This window comes from Dendropsophus ebraccatus, chromosome 5, assembly GCF_027789765.1.
Source record: "Dendropsophus ebraccatus isolate aDenEbr1 chromosome 5, aDenEbr1.pat, whole genome shotgun sequence".
NCBI lineage: Eukaryota > Metazoa > Chordata > Amphibia > Anura > Hylidae > Dendropsophus > Dendropsophus ebraccatus.
The window spans coordinates 74,454,456-74,479,762 of NC_091458.1; the positions used below are offsets into that span (position 1 = coordinate 74,454,456).

Below are 25,307 nucleotides of genomic sequence, written 5' to 3' on the forward strand. Positions count from 1 at the left end.
ATCTCCTAGCAGGCATCTGGCATTGAAAGGGTGCCAAATGCCTCCTATTAGATCTGTGACATCTGATGCTGCAAGCAGCTGCCGATCTCCAGGATGACTGAGAAGCAGAGGAGACTGAGATCTTGCAGAGGAGGGAGCCCGACAGATAATATAGTATGTATTGTAAAACTGGGCGGGCAGAGGAGAAGTGGGGCGGGCAGAGGAGAAGTGGGGTGGGCAGAGGATGAGTAGGGCGGGCAGAGGATGTGTTGAGGGGCGGGTTTCCCTGTGACAGAGAGGAAATACATCACGTCTCAATATCGCACCTGTGGAACAGCATTGAGACGTGATGTGTTTCCTTCTTCCTGAACTACAAAACTTCCTGTGGAACTTTGATTCTTTGAAAAATGGGTAACATTACAGCTGTCCTAATGAGGGTAAATGGCAATGTTATATAACTTTCCTTTGTAAGTGCAGTGTTAAATTATGTAATTTGCCCTGAGTACCCCTTTAAGAGGCAGGGCCAGAGCCGAATTGTATTAGTTACTTCCTTTTCCATAGGTGTCTGCCAATCACTGCACAGCACAACATTGTGCTAGTTAAAAATAAACAAGTGGGTTTGCAAAAAAGAGGTCCGTGGAACCTCACTTGCGAGTCTCAAAACACAGGAATAGCCAGATAACCCTCCAGGGATGGAAAGCCTGATAATTCCCTATTTATGTTCCAATACTCACAACCGAGTGGGACTCAATGTGACACTGTCACCCCCTTTTTGCATTATGATTTTTCTACACAGGTGAAAAGGGTAAATTTAACAGTTTTTATACCTTCTTTTATATCATACGTCATGGTGCTTATTCCAGGAAAAAGTGATCTTTTATCATCTGCAGATTGTGCTATGTGGGCGGGGCTTTACGGCCAAAGCGTCACTTACGCCTGCCTACAACGCCACCATTGTCCCCCGTCCACCAGTAACGTAATTAACACATAGGCCACGCCCCTCAGCGGGGCCTAGACCTTTAGGCTGGCCTGTTCCAATGGTCGTAGAGGGGCGGGGCCAATGTGACGATGAGGTCACTGGTAGGACAACTGCCATTGTGGGCAGGGTTAATTGGTGCTTCGACTGTGAAGCCCCGCCCAGATAGCACAAACTACTGATGATAAATGATCACTATATACTGGCACAAGCAGCATGATGGTATGATATAAAATAACGTATGAAAACTGCAAAACTTACCCTTTACACATGCGTAGAGAAGTCATAATGCACAAAGGGGTGACAGTGTGACTAAGTGTCACTGTAGTTATAACTTTCTAAATCAACAGTAGATGTTATATAAAGCAAGTTTGCGATTTACATTCACTATTTTTTGTTTTTTTTTAGTTATCATGGAAAACATAGCACTTCCTGTTTTCTGACTCTTTTTCTCTCAAAAAAACAAGAGACAGTAAGAAAACAGAACGTCCTGTGTATCCCGGACCATGTGAGCGCTCACAGAGAGAAGGCAGTCATGTGGTTGATGGACACATTGAGTCGTGACTCTCTGTACTGGCCAGAATTCCTGCTGCTTTCACCTCAAAAACATTTCCAGAATCTGCTTTTTACTCACCCCTGACTCCACCAAACTGCTGGTACATGCTCTCATTATTTCCCACTTGGACTACTGTAACATCCTCCTCTCTGGCCTTCCATCTAACTCCCTTGATCCCCTCAAGTCTATCCTTAACTCTGCTGCCAGACTAATCAACCTTTCCCCTCGCTTTGCCTCTACCTCTCCCCATTTGCCAATCTCTCCACTGGCTCCCCATTGCCCAACGTATTAACTTTAAAATGTTGACCATGACGTACAAGGCCATGCACAACCTGTCCCCTCCGTACATCTTTGACCTGATATCCCGCTACCGTCCCTCACACAACCTTTGATCCTCCAGTGACCTCTGTCTGCACTCCCCTTTGTACATACCTCGCAAAACCGCCTCCAACACTTTGCCCGAGCCGCCCCCATACTCTGGAACTCACTACCCCGACACATCTGGCTCTCATCCACCATCAAGTCCTTCAAAAGTAACCTGAAAACCCATCTCTTCAAACTAGGCTATAATCTATGATTCTGCATCACACTTGACAGGCTACACTTTACCTCCTGTTTCTCTCCTTATACATTGTCCAACACTACAAAAAAAAGTGTTACACTCAGTAGGGTATAGCTGGATGTTTCATCCTTGAATATCTTAGCCTAGTACTAGAAAATGTATCCAGTACATACCATGATCTTAGGGCTTGTTCACATTATGATTTTGCATCCTGTTTGTCGCATACGATTTTATATGTTACGAACATATAGACACATATACGTCCACGCGTCCATACGTTTTAAATGTGAGAACGTTTGTCATTCAATCAGTACGTTTCTGTATGTTTCCATCTTTAAAACTTTTTTTATCGTACCTAGAATTGTAGCAAACCACTTTACCGTATGTGCATGTATACGTTTTTATTTACAATAGCTGTCTATGGAAAACGTACACAATAAACTGTCCGTACGAGTAAACGTACGCGATTTTTAGACGTGCACATGCGCAGATCGCATAGGTAGCACCAGAACACACTGGAAAATGCTGGAAACTGCTAGAAACTACTGGTACTTTCTGGAAGGTGCCAGAACCTTCTTTCTAAGTCACACCTTCTGTCTCCACCCCTACAAATACCCATGCCATCTTTGCAGCTGTGTGGAAGATTGTTTCTGTGCCATATTGGATAGCTCATGCTGTAGAGCTGTGTGGAGGATTTTATTTTGGATGGAAAGAAGAAAGAGGAGAAGAAAACCACTCCCACTTTTATTATTCAAATCAAAACTTTACTGAAAAAATATTGTATTATACGTTTATTTGTGGGAGACAAACGGAGTACAACGGATACAAACGGATGACATACGTTTGTGGAGTATGTAAAAAATAAAGTATATGTTTATATTACGTTCCTATAAGTTTCATCGTATATGTTTGAGCGTATACGCTAAACGCATATGAAAATTGTGATGTGAATGCTGCCTTGGTAGTAAGTGATCTCATAATACCAGAATGTTGAGTTGGTATCAATACCAGTACCAGCTTTTCTTTTTTATTTCGATACTCAATACCAATATGATACTTTTTACGCTGTTAACTGTGTAAGAAATCTGACGTTCCTTTACAGGTCAGTTCTATTACAGTGATACAATTTATGGACTGTTTAATTATTTTGCTATAGCTGGCTTAACAATGCGTTTTTGCAGTCCATTTCTTTCATCAGTTTTATGCAAAAAAAAAAAAAAACGGTTGAAAAACTGACGTATTTGTGTGCATCTGTTTTGATCCTTATTTCACGTAGACTTTCATAAAAAAAAATAAAAAAAAAACAATCATGAAAAGGATCAAAAGTACACGAAAATGTGGTCGCCAACAAAAAAATAGATGCGTTTGGATCCTTTTTTGCTTACAATTACCAAATTCTGACATATATATATCATTTATTTTTGTCTTTCGACCTTTAGAGCTGTATGAGGGTCAAATTTTGTGCCCTGATTAGTACACATTGCCCCTTTCAATCCCTTTCTCCTCCAGGACTTCCAAGTCTAAACCTGCCTCACACAAACAGGCTCTACTATTACAAACACTACTTGCATCTGAGACACATTAAAGGGGTACTCCGGGGGGGAGCACTTTTTCACTGGGACCCACCCACTCAGCTCCCCGGTTTCATTGCGGCGGTCCAGTGCCCGGCCGCTTCCTGGTGTCTGATGCAGGCCCAAGACGTGACGTCTCAGGTCCGCTCAGCCAGTCAGTGAAGGAGGCCGGATCCATTTCAAGTCCGCTCAGATCCTGCCTCTTTCACTGACTGGCTGAGCGGACCTGAGACGTCACGTCTCAGTCCCGCGTCAGACACCAGGAAGCGGCCGGGAACTGGGCACCGGAGCGCCGCGATGCGGGACCCGCCGCTGGAACCGGGGAGGTGAGTGGACGTCTTTTCCATCAGCCACCTCGTCCCAGGTCCCAGCGAAAAAGTGCCCCCCCCCCCCACTGGGGTACCCCTTTAAACTATATATAGCCATTAAATAAAGAAGGAACACTGGTTTTATCCCTTAAGTACTTATTGTTCATAGACTGCAAAACTAGCAGTACTGCCTTTAGGGGTGAAACCTACCCACTGCCACATTGTGCACATGTACTATACAAACTTCCTAACAAGCCAAACACACACAGACATATGCATTCCTAGGCACGCTTAGTTTACATCTAATAAACTACAGCAAACATGCAGCGTGCCATAAATCAACTTATCTACATAGAGTGTCATAGACGCTATTTATTTTACAGCATACTATGCATTACACGTCAGTAGCCCATGAATAAGGCCCAGCTCCATTCATTTAAATCAGATCAGACTAAAGCATTTACCTGAGAAACACATGCACCACCCCTACAGACTCAGCAGACACCTTTAAAGCCAGGGGAGAGTTAGATAAAATTGAATGCCAATTTGAAGGCTGTCATAGCACCACACAGGCTGAAACTTATCAGAGCAACATGACTGTCTCTTACTAAAAGGCATGCTTGCAGTTTCTTATTGACGTACTGTGGCTTTATCTGAAGGTATCAATGTTGTCTCTAGTAGATGTTATTTATGTCTTTCTTGGGGTGGCACAGAGACTTTTACTGCTATTAAAAGTTAATGGACTTACGTAATATGGCTCGCCTCCATATGTGAACATATAGTGACAAAAGTGAGACTGAACATAGTTATATTTAAGCAGAAAAGATTCCCCATCCCAAATCTGGGCAAATTTATAAAACCGAATGAAGACTATCCAGCAGAACGCTTACTCAACACTTTCTGCTGTGTCTATCCATGTGTACTCTATCCTGTTCTATCGCCAACACTTAATTTGGAAACAGCAGACAGCTCAGATACCTAAGAGACTCATGGATTTCCTGACCATCAATACTCTGGTAAAAGTAATTCTACTAATTTCTACTAAAGTCTTTATGATGCATTATTACTATAAATGTGCCCGATAGCCTGACCAGCACTACTGAAGCCAGGTCCCCCACTATTACAATTGTCAGACAATGTTCCATTTAAAAAAGTAAATTAAATCCAGAATGTATAACATTTTGTAATAGCACTGCATTGATCACAGAGGTTTAAAGCTATTCGAGAATGAACATAATCTCTGTAATGAACAGGAAATTTTCAATGTTCAAGTGTAGAATGGGAAAAATCCACCAATCAATTGTCCAAAGAACAGCAAGTGACAGAAGGAGAATGAGAACCGTGTTCCTTTGTACTAACAGGACATAACATATAGCCTGAAATTATATAGTAAGTACATGTAGAAAGCTTTCTAAAGGGAGAAAATAAAAGATATGGGAAAAGAGCTATCTAGTTCTTTTCTTTGCAATTGAACAGTAAAATTATATAGAATATGGTGAAAAATCAGCTAAAGAACACATATTAAACTAAGACTTAAAGCACTATGGATGCTCTGAAAAGATTTTTTATTCTAGCTTTGTACTTATTTTGGATCAAATCACATTTTACCAAAGGTATTTATTAATAATGTTTCCTAATTTTGATTCTACGGCCTTTACAGATTAGTGTGTGAATTATGCTTTTACCTTGATATTAGTACAGAGAACAATTTTCCCCTGTAAATTGCCTGGATCTGCTCTATGTTGGCTGTCCTTAAGGGTTCCCCACTGTGCACTATATGAGCTGGTCTGTACCCCCTTCCCTAATGTTAAAGGACAACTCCGGCGAAAATCTATTTTTTCATTTGTTATTTCATAAGCAAAGTTACACAAATTCCTAATGTACACTTATAATGGGCAATGCATATAGTGCTTTTTCCCTCAATTTAGCAAACCAGGCAGGCTTCAATTTCTTTTTAAAACAGTGACATCATGACCCGGTCTATACCTGAAGGATCCAGCAGTCGGCGCAGTATCTGTAGAAACTACATGTAAAAAAATAACAGGGCCCTTCCTGTGCTTTCGGCACTAAATTCAGCTACCCACTGCCCCACCCCTAAAGCTCCCTAACCCCCGCCCGCCTTGAGTGACCCTGACATGTGATGAACTGGGTCCCATCTCTAACCAGAAAGCGGCTGAAAACCAGGGGACCGGAAGAGCGGTATGCGGCATCAGTGCTGGAACTGGAAAGGTGAGAGCATTTTTTTTTTTTTTTTTCAGCCTACCCCTCCCTGGCACTATTACAAAATAAATCACTCTGGCCGGAGTTGTCTTTGAAGCCTTTAAAGTGTGCATTTATCTTAGAACAACATCCTTTTTTTATCTTCAAACACATTCTCCATAGGTTACATACAGTAAAAGATAGGCAATAACTTGAAGTTCCTGAGCCCAACTAGAAAATACCTTCAGTTCACATCACTAAGGATCTTTGGGCCCCCATCTGGCACCATGGCCAGGTACAACTGCAACTCCTGTACTAAATACAGAAGACAGGTAGGCAAGATTTTTTTCTCAGAATATTCTACTTATCTGGTATCTGTAGGACCAGCAAGATACAAGACTACAGAGCAGTAGAACAAAAGAAGAAAATCAACTAAAAATATGAGGCAATGGTATAGGTAAGCATTCAATCTATTGTTCCTACAGGTCCAGTACTTTTATTTTTGCATTTAGGCAGATAGCGAACTAGTGGGACTATCACACATTCAACAAAATGACTGTCATAAGTGTTATTTCATGTTATTCCTTGTACCTTTTCTTTGACATGAGAAAGTAGTCTCCAGTTGATTGAATAAATCCTTATCTTCAAATTTGTCCTCCTTTGCATTCACCCAGAAACAATTCTCTGTCATTTCATTTGGTCGAATCTAAAAAAAAATAATTTACAGAAAAGACAGTTAGGACAAAATATGAATTTAATCTTAATTCTACTTTCACCACTATTATTTTCAATAAGTATTAGACATTATCAAATAACCAATCTTACCATTAAATGAATTTATTTAAATTCTCCCATTATTTATATGCCATTTCATCCGCGCCAGCTGCATCCCATTCCCTAGTAATATTTAAACAATCTTCTATAGTTAGCGATTTCCTGAGCTAGTAGACATTTGACTTTTTAAAACAACATTGCTTATGACAAATGTCTGTTGTCAAAGAAAAATTCTAATCTGCTTAAGGCAGAGCTGATAAAAGACTTTGTTAGTTAAAAGGGAAAATGTGCACGGAATAAAAATGCAAAGACATCTGAATGCATGCACTCCTCCAGTGAAACCAATCATCTGTCCTACTGTCGCCATGCATAGGAAAGAAGCTAAACTTAATTTTTGTTTTACTGTTAACCTACAACATACGGTAATTAACTGTACACTGATTCCAGATCAGAAAGACTGAAGCTATTTTACTGGATAATATGACTTCTAATAGCGTAAGAAATAAAATAAATAGTCAATATTCTGACAACAGGAAACCAGGCACTCCAGGCCAATCCACGTCCTTGTTTTATTGTTTACAGGAAACAAGACAGGCAAAAATGGTCTTATTCCTTCATGTTACCAGAGCAGGATGAGGAATGAAAGTTGAACTGCGATTGGTTACAATGAGCAAGTAAGGCATTTTGGTATTTAGAAATTCAAATGAAATAAACAGCAGCACTATTGGAGATGAAGTCCCAAAACTTGATGAACAGTTGCCTCCAGCAACCAATCAGATTCTACCTTTCATATTTCCACTTAAAGAGAGCAGGTTTATGTTGACCTATCTACCCTGCTGACAGCATAAACATATACGGGGGGCATTTTGGATTCATGTATTGAACATTCTAGAACCGCATGGTTTAAACCGAGATTATAAGATTGCTCATTTGACACTATTTTGAATATAGTTTATTTTTTATTTTTTTGACAGATACAACAACTTGGATAATTCAAATTGGTACCCGGTTTATTTTATTTTGGAAGACTTTATTGTTCTATTTCATTTTCTATTTCATTTTTTATTCATTTTGTAACAAAATGTATCAAGGGTTAATGATCAGCTGTTTGGCTTATCATTTTTCGGGATACCTCTGATGATGTCATCTCTGTTTGCATGTTGCTTTAAATTGCTGCTCCATGCATTACCCTGTATTCTGTTGATAAAGACCTTGCGGTCGGAATGCGTGCAGCAAACCACATGTGTTAATAAACACGATTGCATAAACATTCAATGCATTATGAGACTGCCGGGATTTCTTACTTGGACAACATAAACTAGTGACAGAGAAGGTATTCTAATGAATAACATGGACAATAAGTAGTCCTCTCTATCATGTGTATGAGCCCAGTAGAGGCAGAAAACTGCACCCACCAGCTGCTGATCTATGCTGTGTATAGGAAAACAGTCAGTCAGCAGCTGGAAGGCAGGGGAGTGGTGTAGCAAGAATCCTACTCTCCTGCATATTAGGATTTTTTAATCAGTTTCTTTGTAAAAAAAAAAAAAAAAAAAAAAAAAAAAAAAAAAGGAGAAGGAGAAGAAGGAGAAGGAGAAGAAGAAGGAGAAGAAGAAGAAGAAGAAGAAGGAGAAGGAGAAGGAGAAGGAGAAGGAGGAGAAGGAGAAGGAGAAGGAGAAGGAGAAGGAGAAGAAGAAGAAGAAGAAGAAGAAAATGGATCACAAATGCATCAGTTTTTTGCAAAAAACTAATAAAAAAAAACAGGATATGGGCAGTGTGAACCTAGCCTAACAGAGAACAGTTTGAGAGTGCTGTATATCCCTGGCAAGGTCAGGACTTAGAGGACAGATGGACACACTTTCACTTTTCTAATATAGATGTGAATAAAAGGGTTGTGGTTATCATTTTTTTTATTTAATTAGATGAAACTTGAAACTAAAACTATTTGTGAAACTGTGAAGTGCAAATAAATCCTTCAGTAGACTTAAAAATGACTATAAGTAGCACTAATAGAAAACCTTCAGCCACAGTAACCAACAAAGACGACACGCACTAGAGAATTCTTCCATTCAAATATATTCTCAGCACATTTTTATCTGTTTTCCTAGAAATCCTGTCTATACAAAGAATTTTTTACCACAACTTTTTAGATTATGTGATTGCAGCGAACCATAGAAAGAGTAACAAAAGCAGCAGATATGAGTATTTCCTAGCAATCTATTCATAGTGATATGCTGTACAATAGACATATTTTAAAGGAATTAAAATAATGTGAACTGAACCATGTGAACAACAGCAAGAAAGACATCTTCCAGTGATGGATAATTAAAAAATTATATTTCTATAAAAAAAAAAAAAAAAATCAGTAACTTTGTAATATTGAATTAAGATTCCGATATCTCTACCTACAGTACAAACTATCACAGCCCACCATTTCATTTCAAAGCGATATGCAGCTGTGTGATAATATTAGACTATTATGAAGTGCTACAAAAGTTATAGCCAGGCAGAAGAGCTTATATACACTTCAAAACTAAAGGTGACTGTGTCCTTGGACTCAAAAGGGCTGTGGAGTCATGTGATCATTATTCTGCACATGCAAAGACAGCACTCAAGAGCATACGTAATTTCAGTTCTTGAGACATAACAAGGCTATTGAATCCACCCGGACTTTCCTTGAAAATTTATGAATGAATATTAAATGAATATAAGATTTCTGAAAAACATTGAATGTAGTAAGACTTTTCTGCCGTGTAGTTATCACATGCAATGACATTGACTAAAACATAGATCATATATTATAAGTAGATAAATAAAAATAATACTTTTTGCCAGTTTAGCCTCTTCATTCCAACTTCTGGTTTGAATTCTTTTTTAGGTTTTAAGCCAAAAGGAAGAGACTTGGCAGGAGGGGAACACTGCCCGGAACCAAATCCAGGCAACGGTGGAGCACCAGGGGGTCCACCAGCCATAGGAGGAGGGGGTGGTGGTGGTGGAGGCGGTGGAGGGGGTGGTGGTGGAGGTGGAGCAGATCCAAATGCTGGTCCAGGTGGTACCGATGGCACTTTTGGGGCATCTGCTTGTGGCAATTTTCCAGATGCTTTAAGGGCTTTGATTTCAGCATCAGAGATGCCATGCTGGAAAGAAACACATGTTAAAAATTTTAATTGTATGTACATATATATTCTAAAAAAAAAAAAAACTATATATTATCTGCATATCATTAACATGGATATTTACCAATCGATTTCTGATACATTCTAGGTGTACATTGAACCAAAAAACCTGTTACACATTTACAAATGTCTCTGTATGACACACTAGACAGTGCCAGGGTGCATTGGGGCAGTGTTTAAGTTTAAGGGCTAATTCACACATCCGTTGTTCTGTCCGCAATTTCGGGCACGCAATTGCGGACAGAACATGAAACCAATGTTATCCTATAGCCCCGATCACACGTCCGTACGTGTATACAGGGCCGCGATCCGTGCCGCAAAAAAAACATGTTGTAATAAGGTCATTTTTTTGTGGCACGGATCACTGGGGTAATGTGTGAACGTAGTGCTCCGTGCGTGAATGTGGCCTAAGCCCCAATCTATTATCCAGTGAAAGCTCAATTCTTAGGACGTCTTCACACACATAGATTTATCTGACAGATTTTTTAAGCCAAAGCGAGGGACAGACTATAAACAAGGAATAGGTCATAAAGGAAAGACTGAGATTTCTCATCTTTTCAAATCCATTCCTGGCTTTGGCTTAAAAAATCTCAGATACTTCTCTCTATGTAAATACACTGGACAACATGAAATTGGACAGAGTTGTGGCACACATTTTTTATGCATGTTGTCTTAAAGTCCGCAAATGAAACTATTGTCGATGGATTTTGACGCCAATCTAGCACATATGGGGCCTGAAACATTACCGATAAATGATGGAGGCGATGATAGAGGTCATCTTGATGGAAAATCATGGCCGACCCTTTATTCAAAAGGGCTAAGTCGCAGTGAGAGCGCTCACTGCTGACATCTCTGGCTGAGACAGGAACTGTCCAGAGCAGCAGTAATTCTCATAGAAAACCTCTCCTGCTCAAGTTCCTGTATCGGCCATAGATGTCATCAGAAAGCGCTGTCTCAGACTGAGAATAATACATTTCCTGTAGGACATACAGCAGATAATAAGTATGGGAAGACTTGAGATTTTTTAATAAGTAAATTACAGATTACATAACTTTCTGATATCAGTTGATTTGAAAGAAAAAGATTTTCGCTGGACAACCCCTAACAGAAGCAGAGGTTCACCACATGCACATGATATGTCAGAACATTTAAAGGGGTTGTCCACTTCTTATACATTATTACCGAAAGGGCCGATACTTAGACCTATGGTGCCTCCAGGGACTCTTTTCCCCTTTAGGCAAGGTCCTCCGGAACAATCATTACAGTCTGCGCGTCCCCGCTCCGTCCCCCGGAAGTTCGGCCCAGGAGAGGCATGTGATCAGCAGTGCGTCCACTGCTTCTTCCACTTCCACGGCATCCACTTCGCGTTAGGAATTCGGCGCATGCGCAGCGCTCTTCTGTCCCGCTCTGTCAAACGATCCTGGTATGTGTACTACTGAGCACATCAGAATGGGAGATAGGCGCAGGACTAAGAGAGCACTGAGCAGAGACCGAATGCCTTGCACGCAGTGCTCTCTCGTCCTGCCTCTCTCCCGTTCTGTTGTGCTCAGTAGTAGACATACCCGGATCCTTTGACAGAGCGGGAATGGAGAGCACTGCGCATGCGCCAAATGCCTGACGCGAAGTGGATGCCGGGAAGGAGCAGTGGATGCACTGCTGATCACATGCCTCTCCTGGGCCGAACTTCTGGGGGACGGAGGAGGAGCACAGCAGGGACGCGCAGATTGTAACGAGTGGCCGGAGGACCTTACCTGAAGGGGAAAAGAATCCATGAAGGCACCATAGGTCTAAGTATTGGCCCTTTCGGTAATAATGTATAAGAAGTGGCCAACCCCTTTAAGCATTTTGACTGAACTCATGGCTCCTCAACTTCATTCTTCAAGTACCTCTACATTAGTTAATACTTCAAGTGGTCTCAATTTCAAAGTATAAGCAATTGGGAGTACCCAAGGACCTAGAATAAGAACTATCATAGAACACTGGCACAAGCATTGGGCCGGCCTCCAACAACTGTAAAAACTACATAAGTAGAACAAATATGGCGCACTCTTATCCTACCGGGTGTTGTTTTAACCTGCACTAATAGAGAATAAAATCAGTTCTAGTATAAAGGCTTGGTGAGTGCTACATTAGTTATACCTAAGGACTAGTTTCTATTTAGTTGTTTCTTATGCTGAGCGGCACACCTATGCTGATAATACTTACAAAAGATTGACACATGGTGAGATTCTGAATAAGAATCCAAAAGAAAGTCCTATGCCTTAAACTTGATCAGACTTGCAAAAATTTGACGTCATCGAGTTCCAAGCTGGTCTTGCTTACAAATGCTTAAAATTCCCAGATGTCTCTTTCCAACTTGTCCGCATTAAGTCTGAATGCTTATACTGTGCGCTATACAAATTTTCCACGAGAGGAGGTTGAGGCATATTTAGAAGCGCTCATTATAAATAATCCACCAGGGATGCATTAAACATACCATAACTCTAAAATTTTAACAAATCAGTCCCAGGCATGCTGCCTGTTGTGATCACCTGCCAGCACAGTAAGTAGCTGCTGTAAGGACTGCCTGAGGCTATCCATAGCATCTGCGTATTTCTTGATATTAGACGTGTGTACAATAAAACTCAAATGAATAATACAAATGTGCTAAAAATTCACTGCTGAAGGTCTGACTGTCATTTAATACAAACCTAAAGCATGTTTTCAACCTATGCTCAGCAGGTCAAACAACACAGGGAAAAACATTTATCATTTATACTTTAACTTTTTTTTTTTTTAAGTAGAAAACACAAAAAAGGGGAGAAGGGGAGCTAAGTCCTATAAATGTGTTGCTTTCAAACACTAAGACTTGTCATCCAGCCACATTACATGCCTACATGGGAAATCGCATGGTTTTGTCATGTTTTCATCTGTTTACTTTTCGAAATTGAAAAATTATCAGAATATATTCTTTTCCATGTGGCAGGTTATCTTTCACTGCAGGTTACCAAAAGCAGGAGGTACAACAAAATAGATTACTGGAGGAATAATTTCCTGCGTTGAGACAAAGATCAGCAATGAATGCCAAATCCACACGCTGAAGAGTTTCTACCCTCTGTGGTTAATTACCTACAACAAATGTGACACTGAGAGCAAACCTAAAAGAAACACATGGAATTAGCATAAGATTTAGCACAAAAATAGATCCATTTAAGATCACACATGGCTAATTAATGACTCCCCGCAATACTTTGAGCGCTAAAGTGGCACCTATGAATAAGAAAATTGATAGTAAACAATTCCAGGAGGGTGTTAAGAAATCTGAAATCCTACTCTTGTTTGAAAGGTATTAAGTGGAATTTGCTTCTACAGTCATGTTCTTGTATTCAATAGATTCATTTAACATGGTCCATTACCTGGGATTTAAAAGCCTGTAATTCCACTTGAAGTTCATTGATTTTTTCTTCATTTTTCTGCAATTGGGACTGGGTCTCTTGGCGAATTGTAAATTCCTCTTCGTACTGAAAAGCACAGAAATACCTAGTGTCATTTTCTAAATCCATGCGTACTTAAAATGCTGCATTATAAAGGAGCGAGAGGACACTGATGGATGTTATATGATACATAAATGTTTTAGGGTGTCAAAAATAATAAAATAAAAAATAGCATTTAGTAAACCCTCAGAAGTGATTAAAGGAAGTGTAGCAATGCAGAAAGACGTTTAGTTTGCAGTGTAAATCACAGGCTTTAGGGTACTAGGAAAACATGGCATCCTAGTAATAAAATTCAGAAAAGTAATGCAAAAACTTTTCCCATCGAAGAACTTTGCTAATTATGCATTTGCCTAGCAATCCCACAGCATGAAACATATGGTGAACAACAGTAAGCGAGCTGGACTACATCAAGTCATATGTCTACATGCCTTGTGTGTATACTGAACAAGTCTATATTATGTCATTAATTTCCATTGTAAAATCTAAATTTATTGAATAAACGTGTCACCCCTGTTGTTCTGAATAATGGTGAAAATGTACATATATTGTCTTAATTCAAGAGGTTTTATGTGACCGTCATCTAAACACAACTACTAGTCCAATTACTTAAAGCAAGTGAGTAATCAGAGAAGGCCCCCCCTTGTGCAAAAACTGTGTGGAGAAAGGGCACAACACTGAGCATAGGGTGGCACGCCCTCCCCTTCTGCAACATTTATCAACCTCTATGTTTTGATTACGGGAAAAAAAATAGGCCAAAAATATATGGCAGCTCCAAGCTCTGCTATGTTGTATTTATCAAGAGGCATAATAAAATGCGCACACTGATACTTAGCACATTGATCGGTGCTGTCTTTTCCAATTTCTAATTTATGTTTTTAGATTCAAAACTTCTTTATTGCGAAAAACTATGGGTACAGAAAAGAAAACGGGAAAGAGATGTTAAGGGTAAAATAATCCCAACAGGGACATGGATTTTCAGATAACAATATACATCATTTTTTGTACACAGCAAAAGTGTGAAAGAAACAGTAGCAAGCAAATATACAGCCTACTAAGTAGAACAACAAATTGTGTATCATAAGATCTTGATGGTCAAATATATAACTGGAATGACCAACATTTATAGTTATCCAGATGAGCCCTAATTGTATTTGCAAAATATGGGATTGGGAAAAATCTGGAAAAGGAAAAGTGGTGCCAATGTGGTCCATGAGGGAAAGTAGGTGGGGATAAAGGGATGAATTGTTGGAGGACGTCTGAGAGTTCATAGATAGACCACATGAGTGAAAGGTTGGTTAAGAGACAAAACTTTCCCTTGGAAGCCACGTTAGGGATTGGTTGCCATGTAGCTCTGCCCTGAGTTCCTCCATTCGGTGAACACAGAGTACGTCTTTAAAGCGACTCTGTACCCACAAACCACTGGGGTCCGTTCGGCAGGTGATGCAGTTATTGTCCTAAAAAAAAAACTACTTTAAAACTTGCAGACCTGTGTCAAATTGGTGTGGCCTGGAGTATGTGTTCCCTCACTTTGCACCAATACTCTTTCCTGCCTCAACGATCTAGCCCATGTGTTGTTCTGACACAGCTGATGAATAGGAGAAAATCTGCCTGGAGCATTCCTAATGATGAAGAGGGCGAAGAGGAGGTTCAGAGAGGTTGTGCAAGCCTAATGCACAGACACTCTAGGCCACGGCCGTTTGGAACAAGGCTGGAAGTTTAAAAGTTGTTTTTTAGGACAATAACTGCATTACCTGCTGAACCGACCCCAGGACAGATCTTGGATTAAAAGCAGCTATCTGAAGGTACAAGCAGTTTGGGAGGTTCAGATTGTGGGTACAGAGTCGCTTTAAGCCAATCATGTAAGTGGTTATAAAAATTTAAAAAAACACATAAGGCTCTTTTTGTGCCTTTTAAGTGAGCCTGGTATCATTAGTAGCAGTAAAGCAACTGGGTCGCACTGAAAAGTGGAGCTAGTATAGTGAAGGTAAGATCAATCACTGATTTCCAAAAGTCTGATAGTTGTACATTTTCACCAAACATCAATCATAGTGCCCCAAGCCTGGCATTTCCAGCAAACATCCGTTACAGAAGGTAAGCTGGTGTGTAGATGAGCTGTAACTCTCTGCCATCTGGATATAATTTTAGCCAGTTTCTTGAAATTAGCACAAGATAGAAGCTTTGTGACATTGAAAAAAACGATGTGTCCCATTTGATGACTGAGAATTCTCTGTTAAGGTCCCTCTCCCAGGTTCTGTGAAAATCTGTCTTTTCTTTAGTTGTGCCTGAAAGCATATTATAGATAAGAGAAATCATGCTTACTGGGGGCTTTAGGGAAGCAGACTGTCTCAAATGAGGTCAGGGATCTGTAAAAATTTATGTTATTTCTGGCTGCATCATAAAAATGTTTAAATTGGAGGTAATGCGGGCCATGCTGGTGGTGCGGACAGCTTCATGAACCAGCCACTCATAGGACAATAGCGCAGAAAGAAAGTAGGGCAAAAAGGAAGTAGCTATCAAGCTTAGAGGGAAATTGGGATTAAGTGACAGTCAAAGGGTCATTACGAGAAAGGAGACTTAGGGCCCTATTACCCCAAACAACTATTGATCATACTTGGATGATTGCCGTCCGATAATCATTTGAATTAATAGCTCATATTAAAAGACACAATCAGCTGACATGCACAATGCTGGCTGATCGGTGTCTTTCAACATGTTGAAAAATCACAATAATGACAGTGTGTTGCATGTGGCCTCACGTAATAGGAGCGGCAGCAGCAGACTGTCACTGACTTAAACGGTCTGCAAAGACTATCTTAGTGATATCCGGACAGCCCCTCTGGCAGCTCCCTGTGCCCCCTCACACTCGCTGTCTGTGCATGTAATAGCAAAGGCAGCGAGTGGGGAACGAGGAGCAGGTCAGCACTTGATTTCTCCTCTATATTGTGCTGTGTAATATGGCCTTTAACCAGATAGGAGTTACATATGGTAAATTAAACATGTGAGACTAAATGAGGCATGACTATGTCTACACAGGTAAAACAAGAGGAGGTCAAAGGGGGGGTAGGCACAAGGTAGGACTTTAATCTTTTCCAGAGGTTAGTGGAAGAATGATGGCACCAATTCAGGATTCTTGTGGGATGGGCAGCTAAATAGTAGTAATGACAGTCTGGAAGCGATAGCCCACCCATGCTCTTGTGTCCAATTAGAGTCGTCCTAGCTAAACATGTATGAGAGCAGTTCCAGACAAAGTGAGAACAAAAGTGAGGGAGGATGATGGAGATAGTTTAACAGAGGTACAGGAGAATAAGTGTGTTGTCACTAGCTTCTCTAGACATTACAAAGCCTACCTGATGCAGTGAACTAGACACCAAAGGAGGGGGGACAATCGTAGAGATATAGGTCTAGCATATAGCTTGGCTTCTGCATTAAGAAGGGATATTGGGCATAAACTGGAGCAATGGTTGGGATCTTCGCCTGACTTGGGCATAACTGTGACAAGTGCATGCAAAATGGATGATTGGAAGGTAGATGCAGATGACATTCTGTTAAATGAATCTTGTAAAGGTTGAGCTAATTCAGATTACAAGAGTTTTGGAAGTATAACCTTAAAAAGGTAGCAAAAATATAACCAAAGCCAATTCCTATTAGGTAAATGGATCATCTAAAGTCTTTAGGGCGTTTCTTGTTTCTAGACAGACTATTTACACCTAAACAGGCTAGGAGATTCAACTGTATCTGATTCAAGGCAGTTTATGTCTGAAACACTCAGACTGAGAGAAAAAGAAGAATCACAATCTGATCCGGAATTCAAGTCTGACTGCAGGGAGCAGGTATGCAGTGGGAACACATCACCAGTGTACTCTGACACCGCTTGACAGTGTGCTCAGCCCCTGACACCAGTGGCGCATGCGTGGACCACAAAGATGGCACGAGTGAGCAAGAGGCCAGACAGCAGAAATTATTTATGAGGAAGAGGGAGGAGAAAGCAGTAGTGAGGTGTGCCACAGTGTGGCATAAAGGCTGAGCCACAACTCTTTTTTTTTTACCCTTCTTTACAGTAGGAGATCCTAGATTAAGCCTAACCCACTCCACAAATTACCAAAAGGTACCATGCTCACTAGGGGACTGCCAACTACAGCACACTGTCAGCACCTCAGGTGAGGTCTGGGTGCTGACAGATTCTCTTTGAGGGAAGTGGTAAGTGGATCAGAAACAGTACCTTACAACACATACCTTACAACTTCAGAGTCATCTACATAACTCAAAATTTGATGCTAAAAGCAGTTGTGATCACAGGTTATAATGCTCTTAGAATTTTAGCCCAGGTGACTTGCACCTTAAAGGTGCACTCCAAAGGGGAAAAAATGTTTTCTGAAGTACCTTGTCAATGTGTAGAAATACATTGACATTATGCATGCAAGTAACTGCTCTGAAGCTTGTAACTTATGAAGAAAGATAGATTCACTTATTTTGTTCCTGAAAGGAACATAGACCATACTGTAGATTTGTCTGGCATTTAACTGTTGATCTGGTTCTATAGAGCTACTAATATCCATTGCTTATAAAAAAAATTTTGGCAAACTTTCTGTGGGAGAAGGTAAATATACTTCTATCTACCCCATCTAGGCCAAGAGTGTGAGACAAATGACAGAAATGCCCCAAAAGGCCGAATCAACTTAATGTATATTTACACGTCTGAGCGAACTAAGCGCCCTTTTATTTCAAATGGGAAGGGGGGGTTCCTTGGGCAGCGATATGTTTTTTGCATGCAAACTAGTACGTCCTTTACCCATGTGAATGTATGCTCAGTTTCCAGCCATGATAACATGGTGCAGACTAATCCTTTTTTAATGTGATTGCAAAACTAAACACTATAGCTGCTTCTGTCATGTCTATTGTCATACACCATTTATGATCTTGCATAAATTGTTACTTAACTGTAAGAGTAGTCTATTAGTGGAAAATGTTTGCTTTGGGCGACACACTGAATATGTATGCGATATGTTCCTATAAAATAACCATGTTCCTTCCTTAAATTGGAAATACAAGATAAATGTGCTTCTCTCTATGCCCATGACATTCTGAATCATGCAGACAGATTAAAAACAGAAGAGATTAAGTCACATATTGTAAAAATAAATCTCCAATAATGAAGAGGTTTCACTGCATTACTGTCTCATTGTTAAGAAAAGAAATATCCTGCAGAGTTTCCGAGATTCATGGGAATTGAAAGAACTGAAATGCCGAAGACTGAGAAATCCATACTGTGTTTATTTCTTAGAATGAAAGTAAATTGGATATGATAGATGATGGTTGAAGTGAATGTTTCATGGGAAGGCTATTTTTTAATGTATGCTTGGATTGTAGATAATGTTTTGCATATAACATTATTTTAAGATCATTTGCCAAGCCCCTCCAAAGCTCAGATAATTTAATCTCATCAGTCACAAGGTTTTGTTAATATTAAGATTAAAAAATGACATTTACAACAATAAGAAAAAAATGGTCAATCTTTGGATAAAACAGAGGTATGTGGGGGGACTATACCCGAAGGCTGGGTTCACACTACGTATATTTCAGTCAGTATTGTGGTCCTCATATTGCAACTAAAACCAGGAGTAGATTGAAAACACAGAAAGGCTCTGTTCACACAATATTGTAATTGAGTGGATGGCCGCCATTTAATGGAAAATATTTGCTGTTATTTTAAAACAACGGCTGTTATATTGAAATAATGGCAGTTATTTACTGTTATATGGCGGCCATCCACTCAATTTCACCATTGTGTGGACAGAGCCTTTCTGTGTTTTTAATCCACTCCTGGTTTTGTTTGCAATATGAGGACCACAATACTGACTGAAATATACGTAGTGTGAACCCAGCCTAAAAATGAGACTCAGAGAACAATGCATTAGGAAAGTGAAAAGCCACGGACCAAGAAAACCAGAATGCATAGCATAGCATTGATCAGTACTATCGGTGATCTGTGCAGAGAGTCTGCCTGAGAGCAGACTCTATGCACAGATTGCAGATCCGACAGGACAGAGGTAAGTGTTTTACCCCCGCGGGTCAGTATAAGTGCAGGAGTCAGTCAGTGACAGGTGCTTCGCACGTTTAAAGGGTGAATGACAGGCAGTTGGGTGACCGTAGCAGCCTGGCATTACCTCCGGCTCCGGGGGCACTAATGTATGCAGGGCCGATCTCAGAGAAATACAGTATCAAAAGTTTTGATTGGTCGGGGTCTAAGTGTTCACGAGAACAAGCTGGAAGAAGTCTGTGATTAGCACGTTTACTCCCATGACCAGGATGGACTCCAAGTGTAAATTTATGGGGCTGTCCAGGTCTCAGGCACAAAGCAAAAAGAGGTAGCAGTGCGGTTGTCTCTCTGCTTTTTCTATTGATCGGTCACGGTCTGAACACCCAGACCCTGACGGACAAAAACTTCCCATATGTCTGTGACTTTTTTTTTTTTTTTTTACCGCTAATCTTTAATTCATCTCATGGAATGCATAAGAAAAAATAAAAATGCTGAATTTTTTTTTGTTCTGATAAATTTTAAGTCAGTCTAGTCTACTTTGATCCAGTCTAACATTATGACATTAAAAGATCTTCCCTATTGTACAGTACGTGGGGAAACCAGAAAATATCTGGTCACAGAATTTTTAGCAACTTATAGATGCAACTAAAAATAAAAACTTCTCTGTGAACAACACATCCAATTTACTTTATGTAAATATTTAAAGGGGTTCTCCCAACATTAAATGTTATCCCCTATCTACAGCTTATTAGTGGAAGTCCAACCACTGGGATGCCAACTAATCATCTTAATTAAAGACAGAATGAAAGTCAGCACAGCAGCGTCCCACATGTTGGCCACAGTGAATGTAATGGGAAAAAAGCATGTGACCTGCACCATATATGTGGGGGACAACTGGCTTTTATTGTTGTGATCAGCGGAGGAGAGATCACGATCGAAATATTCATTGTATTTTAATAATATGCCTATGTAATGGCACAGAACAGTCAACTCTCATTCTCAGTTCTTTACAAATATAAACAAAATTTACGCACTTTCTTGGTCATCTCCAGGTATCTTTCTTCAAATTCTTCTGTCTTTGCTTTGTCTATACAGATGTCTGTAAAATAAGAAACAGACAAGGCTCCAGCTAACAATATAAGACAAAAAGCAGCAGCTGTCAAAACTTCAATATTCCAGCTGAGCAATTGATGGTAACACTTACCTAGCAAGTAACTGAAATCCACATCTAATCTTTTCCTGTAAGTGAAATCAGGATCTACACCACTACGATGCAGCACTATCTGCGATACACACTCCTCTATTATCTTGAAATACTGTGGTCTTGGAGAGGAGAAGAAAAGCAAGGTTAACTCATAGAATATAAAGACAAGATAGATGTTGTCAAAAAGAAATGGGGGGGGGGGGGGGGGCAAAAGCTCCACACCCTGTGCAATACTTATGGTATACTAAAAGGAAGATATGAAAACGCTGCTTAGGAACATACGCTATAATTCAATACATCAATAAATAGCTGCTAGTCATTGAAAACTTGTACGCAAAGGAACCTGTCAGCATGTTTATGATGTCCTCTATAAAACAGCACGGTGTGATGTCAAGGGATGCTGAATGCAGTTGTGTTATGTGAAAACATGCTTTATATTGGCTAAACTAGCACACTGTGAAGTACAGTAGGAGCAGAGCGTATTCAGGACCTGCAGGGATCCCTGCACTCACCTGCCTCTGACTGACAGTTCTTCTGCCATAAGAGTGAAAAGGAAAAAAGCTGTCAATGAGCGGTGGGTGGGCGAGGGGAGCCTACATGCTCAGAGCACTCACAGTAAGGGAGCATACATATCACATGTTTTGCCTCCTCTTAAAAAAAATTTTGGGAAAAGCTCCTGATGCATACACTAAAACAGGACTATGGCTTGATATGGGATCCTTTTATCGGATACGCTGTGAGCTTTTCATGACTTATTCAGTACATGAATACCATTATAACCTACAGGTATACCGGTGTTAGGCATCTGTTTAACAGTTCTGTCAATCACAGACTTATAGCGGCATCTGTTTAATAGGTGCCCAAAAGCCAATACGTTACCCACTGAATGGATGTGCTTGAGGATCCCATTGGATAGAACTATATTCAATGCTTGATTTTTATTTGTATAATGCCACATACTGGTAATTTTGCCTTCATCTGACAATGAACACCTATAGATATATTTAGCGCCTATGTCTGGAGCTTTCCTAAAGAAATGCTATACAAAGGTGAAAATATTTGACAGTAAAACAAAAAGCAGCTACAATCAGAACCCCTGGAACTACTCCATGCTGTCCCCATTGACATACCATCATGTTCCCTTTAATAAACCATATACACTGCAGTTCCAGCATCCAATAATCTATTTTAATAATAATTTGGCTTCAACTTCCAGATCAAAAATACAGTTTACCGCCGAACTTCCCCATAACAATATAGTGTGCAAAGAGAACCAACGATGATCATTTCTAAAAAGACTTTTACTGATATAGTCTGTAGTATGTGTATAACTGGGTTCGAACAAGTATAACATTTGTGTATGCATCATAAACAACCTTAAACAAAGTACGGACCATACATGGGGGAGAGGTCTGATCACTAGATACCAGACAGACACATTTTATATAGTTGACTCCTCTGCAAACCCGGTGCATCCACACCTCAACTTGTTTTAATAAACCATGCTCCTTTAACCATGCTTTCATTTACGAGCTGGTGTGCTTTTATGTGTGGGGGGCTTCTATTACACTATTTTATTACTCTATAAATGGAACGCTAACAAAAGCTTTAGAATTAAACTATAATTCTTAAAGATGGCTCTTCACGATTGCAATTGCTTTGCTCCTGAATCCTAACATGCAGTAGTTGCGTGCACTTCCACAAGAAACTCAGATATCTGTTGCTGTTAAATTCTTTTGACTCCAGTTTCATAGAGGTGTAAAGCAAAACACATTTTGGGGTACACTTGCATGTTGGTAATATGTATGAAGGTTACCAGACCAATGTGAATTTGACTGTAGATCAGTTACATTAGTTGTGGCCCAAACAATTGAGTCAGCAATATCAGCTTTCTTGGGACTTGTTTAGCCACCCAACAACCCACTGGTTCCTCACACCTCCATTTGTCGGTTACTTATGGCAGCCAGTACCAAATAACTTTCCCATCACAATGTACAGATGTGACTCTTTGAATCAAATACCCCTCTCCTCTAAACAGTTAGGGATGTGAATGTTAACATGGAAGAATAAAGTACAATGACACTTAGTACATTCATCTCTATAGATTGTCAAGAGGACATGTGATAGAAACAATGTGAGCAGGATCTGCAAATATGGAAGATTAAAGAATAAACGTGGAAGAATTAAGTACAATAAAACCTTTAACATTCATCCCTATGGATTGTCAAGAGGACATGTGACAGATACAATGTGAGCAGGATCTGCAAAAATGTCTAGAAGAAAACCGCCTAAACAAATAATGCATATGAGGAAAGACATAGTAGTCCCCTAATCTATAGGTATAGAACAAGACTGCAGCAGTGGAGCAAAGGAATCAATCATGACTTTTTTTTTGTAAATTATTAAAAATGGTGCTGCTCATCCTCACAGGGGACTCTGTTAGAATATATTATCCAGATAAGAAGTGGATAATCCAATAAAGCACTACATTATGAAGAATGATTTCATTTTTATTCCACAACACGCAGTTCTCCCACCTCTTCTGATCAGAACAATCTGCATGCTGCAAATACACTGCAATTAATCCTCATAAAGATCCCTGGAAACTGCACAAAAGGAAAGTTGTCTCATTGTCAGAAGTGACTAGGTCACAGGTGCTTAGAGTACAATACGTGCACCATGCACTAAAAATCAATGTATTACTGTAAGCCTCTCTCTAAGCATATTATTTATCTGAAGTCGTGAAGGGAATTGGTTTCACTTTATTTCCCGATTAGAGCTCTTATTCCAGCATTATGTACTCGTGCATGCATTATAGCAACTAAACTAATTATGCAAACTGTTCCATGCAGAAACAGAAGTAATGAAAGGCAAATACGCAAAACATGCCCAATCCCAAGTGTCGATTATTAGCGGTAACAACAAAACAGGAGGAAATTGCATGATAATAACAAATATTGGTAAGAACAGGATTAAATATATTTATTACATTGACATAACCAATGAACTCCAAATTAAACGACCGAAGATGGAAAATAAACCATGAGAGGAAGATGGCTTTACTACCACCAGATATTTACTTAGAAGTAATCCAAATAATTCCTCATAATAGCACATCTTGTGTCACATTGTATTGCAATCACGTTTCCATAATGGAGGAAATATCTCCAAATTAACTTGTCGAGGGAAAATTGAATAGATTGATCACATTAAAAATCATCGCTGAAACTACCTCTGTGCTAACAAAGGAATGGTAATCGTTCACCACCACCATTACAAAAATGGCAAAACATTTTTAATTCTGCAGCTCTATTATGTAAATGATAAACCAATGCTTTCACAGCTTAGTAATTGCTATGGTGGTTTACTGTATCTCACTAGCATTACATAAGAACCTTATTAGAATAAGCTTTATAAAAAGAACAAGAATTATACTCAACTCGGTATTGGTTACAGCTTAACTGCTATACATTTAATAGAGAGAAAAAAAGAAAAAAGTTTGCAGAAGTATACTGCAGTGAACATTCAGTCCATACACAATCATTTTGTGAAACTGTGTGCTCTACTGTGCCTTTAAATCCTGATAAAATAAAGCTTTTATTTTGAAAATGGACTGAACATTGAACCTAGCTGACTGTGTTGGTCCATTAAACTCAATAGTTAAAGATTACACTGTCTGCTTTCCGCGTGTTGTGGTGCTCAAGGATATATCCTATAATCCAATTCTAAGAAATCCCGGCACTCACCAGAGCTGCTTTCAACGTGATTTATTTCACGACGAGTTGCACACACAAATATACAGCAGGATGCGTTTCTAAACTGTCTGACGCAGTTGAGAAAGGCGGTAACGCCGAAATGCGTCCTGCTGTATATTTGTGTGTGCACCTCGTCACGAAACAAATCACATTGCAAGCAGCTCAGGTGGGTGCCAGGATTTCTTTGAATTGCATTAAACTCACTAGACCTGTCGGAAGTACGCCACTGTATACCTCCGCAATCTTCAACTGACAGATTTCAGACCTTTATGCCTAGCTAGGTGAATAATGTGATCTTCATATTGCCCCACAGATAGACACAAAGCCAAATGACCCCTAAGAGGAGGACAATCTGGAGGTCCCCCTTAAGGAACAGATTAGAGGAGGATACATTTCTTAACACTGGAGCACAAACTAGCACATAGAATCCATTTTGCCCAGTGTGTTTATACAGATAGGCTTTTTGGGTAATATGACACGCACAAGTTTAAAAGATGACAAATAAAAGCATATATGTCCTAACCTTGCAAAACAATCATTGCGGATTATTAGAAGATGTTGAAGAATGGAAAGCAGATATCCCTCAGAATACGAGTTTCGAACAGAATTCCACAGTACGCTGAAAACATCGCTGACATCAGTTATAACGTTAAGGTAATAAAACTGACAGACTCCAGGACATAATTACATTTATGCATAGGGAATAAAAATTTCATATATCATTACAGCAATTTTATATG

General features: G+C 39.7%; 1 protein-coding gene across 5 annotated transcripts in view; it reads right to left on the reverse strand.

Moving 5' to 3' along the window:
* DIAPH3 (diaphanous related formin 3) overlaps window positions 1-25,307 on the reverse strand; it is a 582,937-nt gene that overhangs the window by 329,826 nt on the left and 227,804 nt on the right. For all 5 annotated transcript variants that reach the window (XM_069970593.1, XM_069970591.1, XM_069970592.1 and 2 more), the window contains 6 exons: window positions 25,091-25,207; window positions 20,813-20,931; window positions 20,643-20,707; window positions 13,494-13,598; window positions 9,748-10,059; window positions 6,743-6,857 (listed from right to left, as the gene is read on the reverse strand). In XM_069970593.1, coding sequence (XP_069826694.1) covers window positions 6,743-6,857; window positions 9,748-10,059; window positions 13,494-13,598; window positions 20,643-20,707; window positions 20,813-20,931; window positions 25,091-25,207 — 833 coding nt within the window. The remainder of the gene's footprint in view (window positions 1-6,742; window positions 6,858-9,747; window positions 10,060-13,493; window positions 13,599-20,642; window positions 20,708-20,812; window positions 20,932-25,090; window positions 25,208-25,307) is intronic.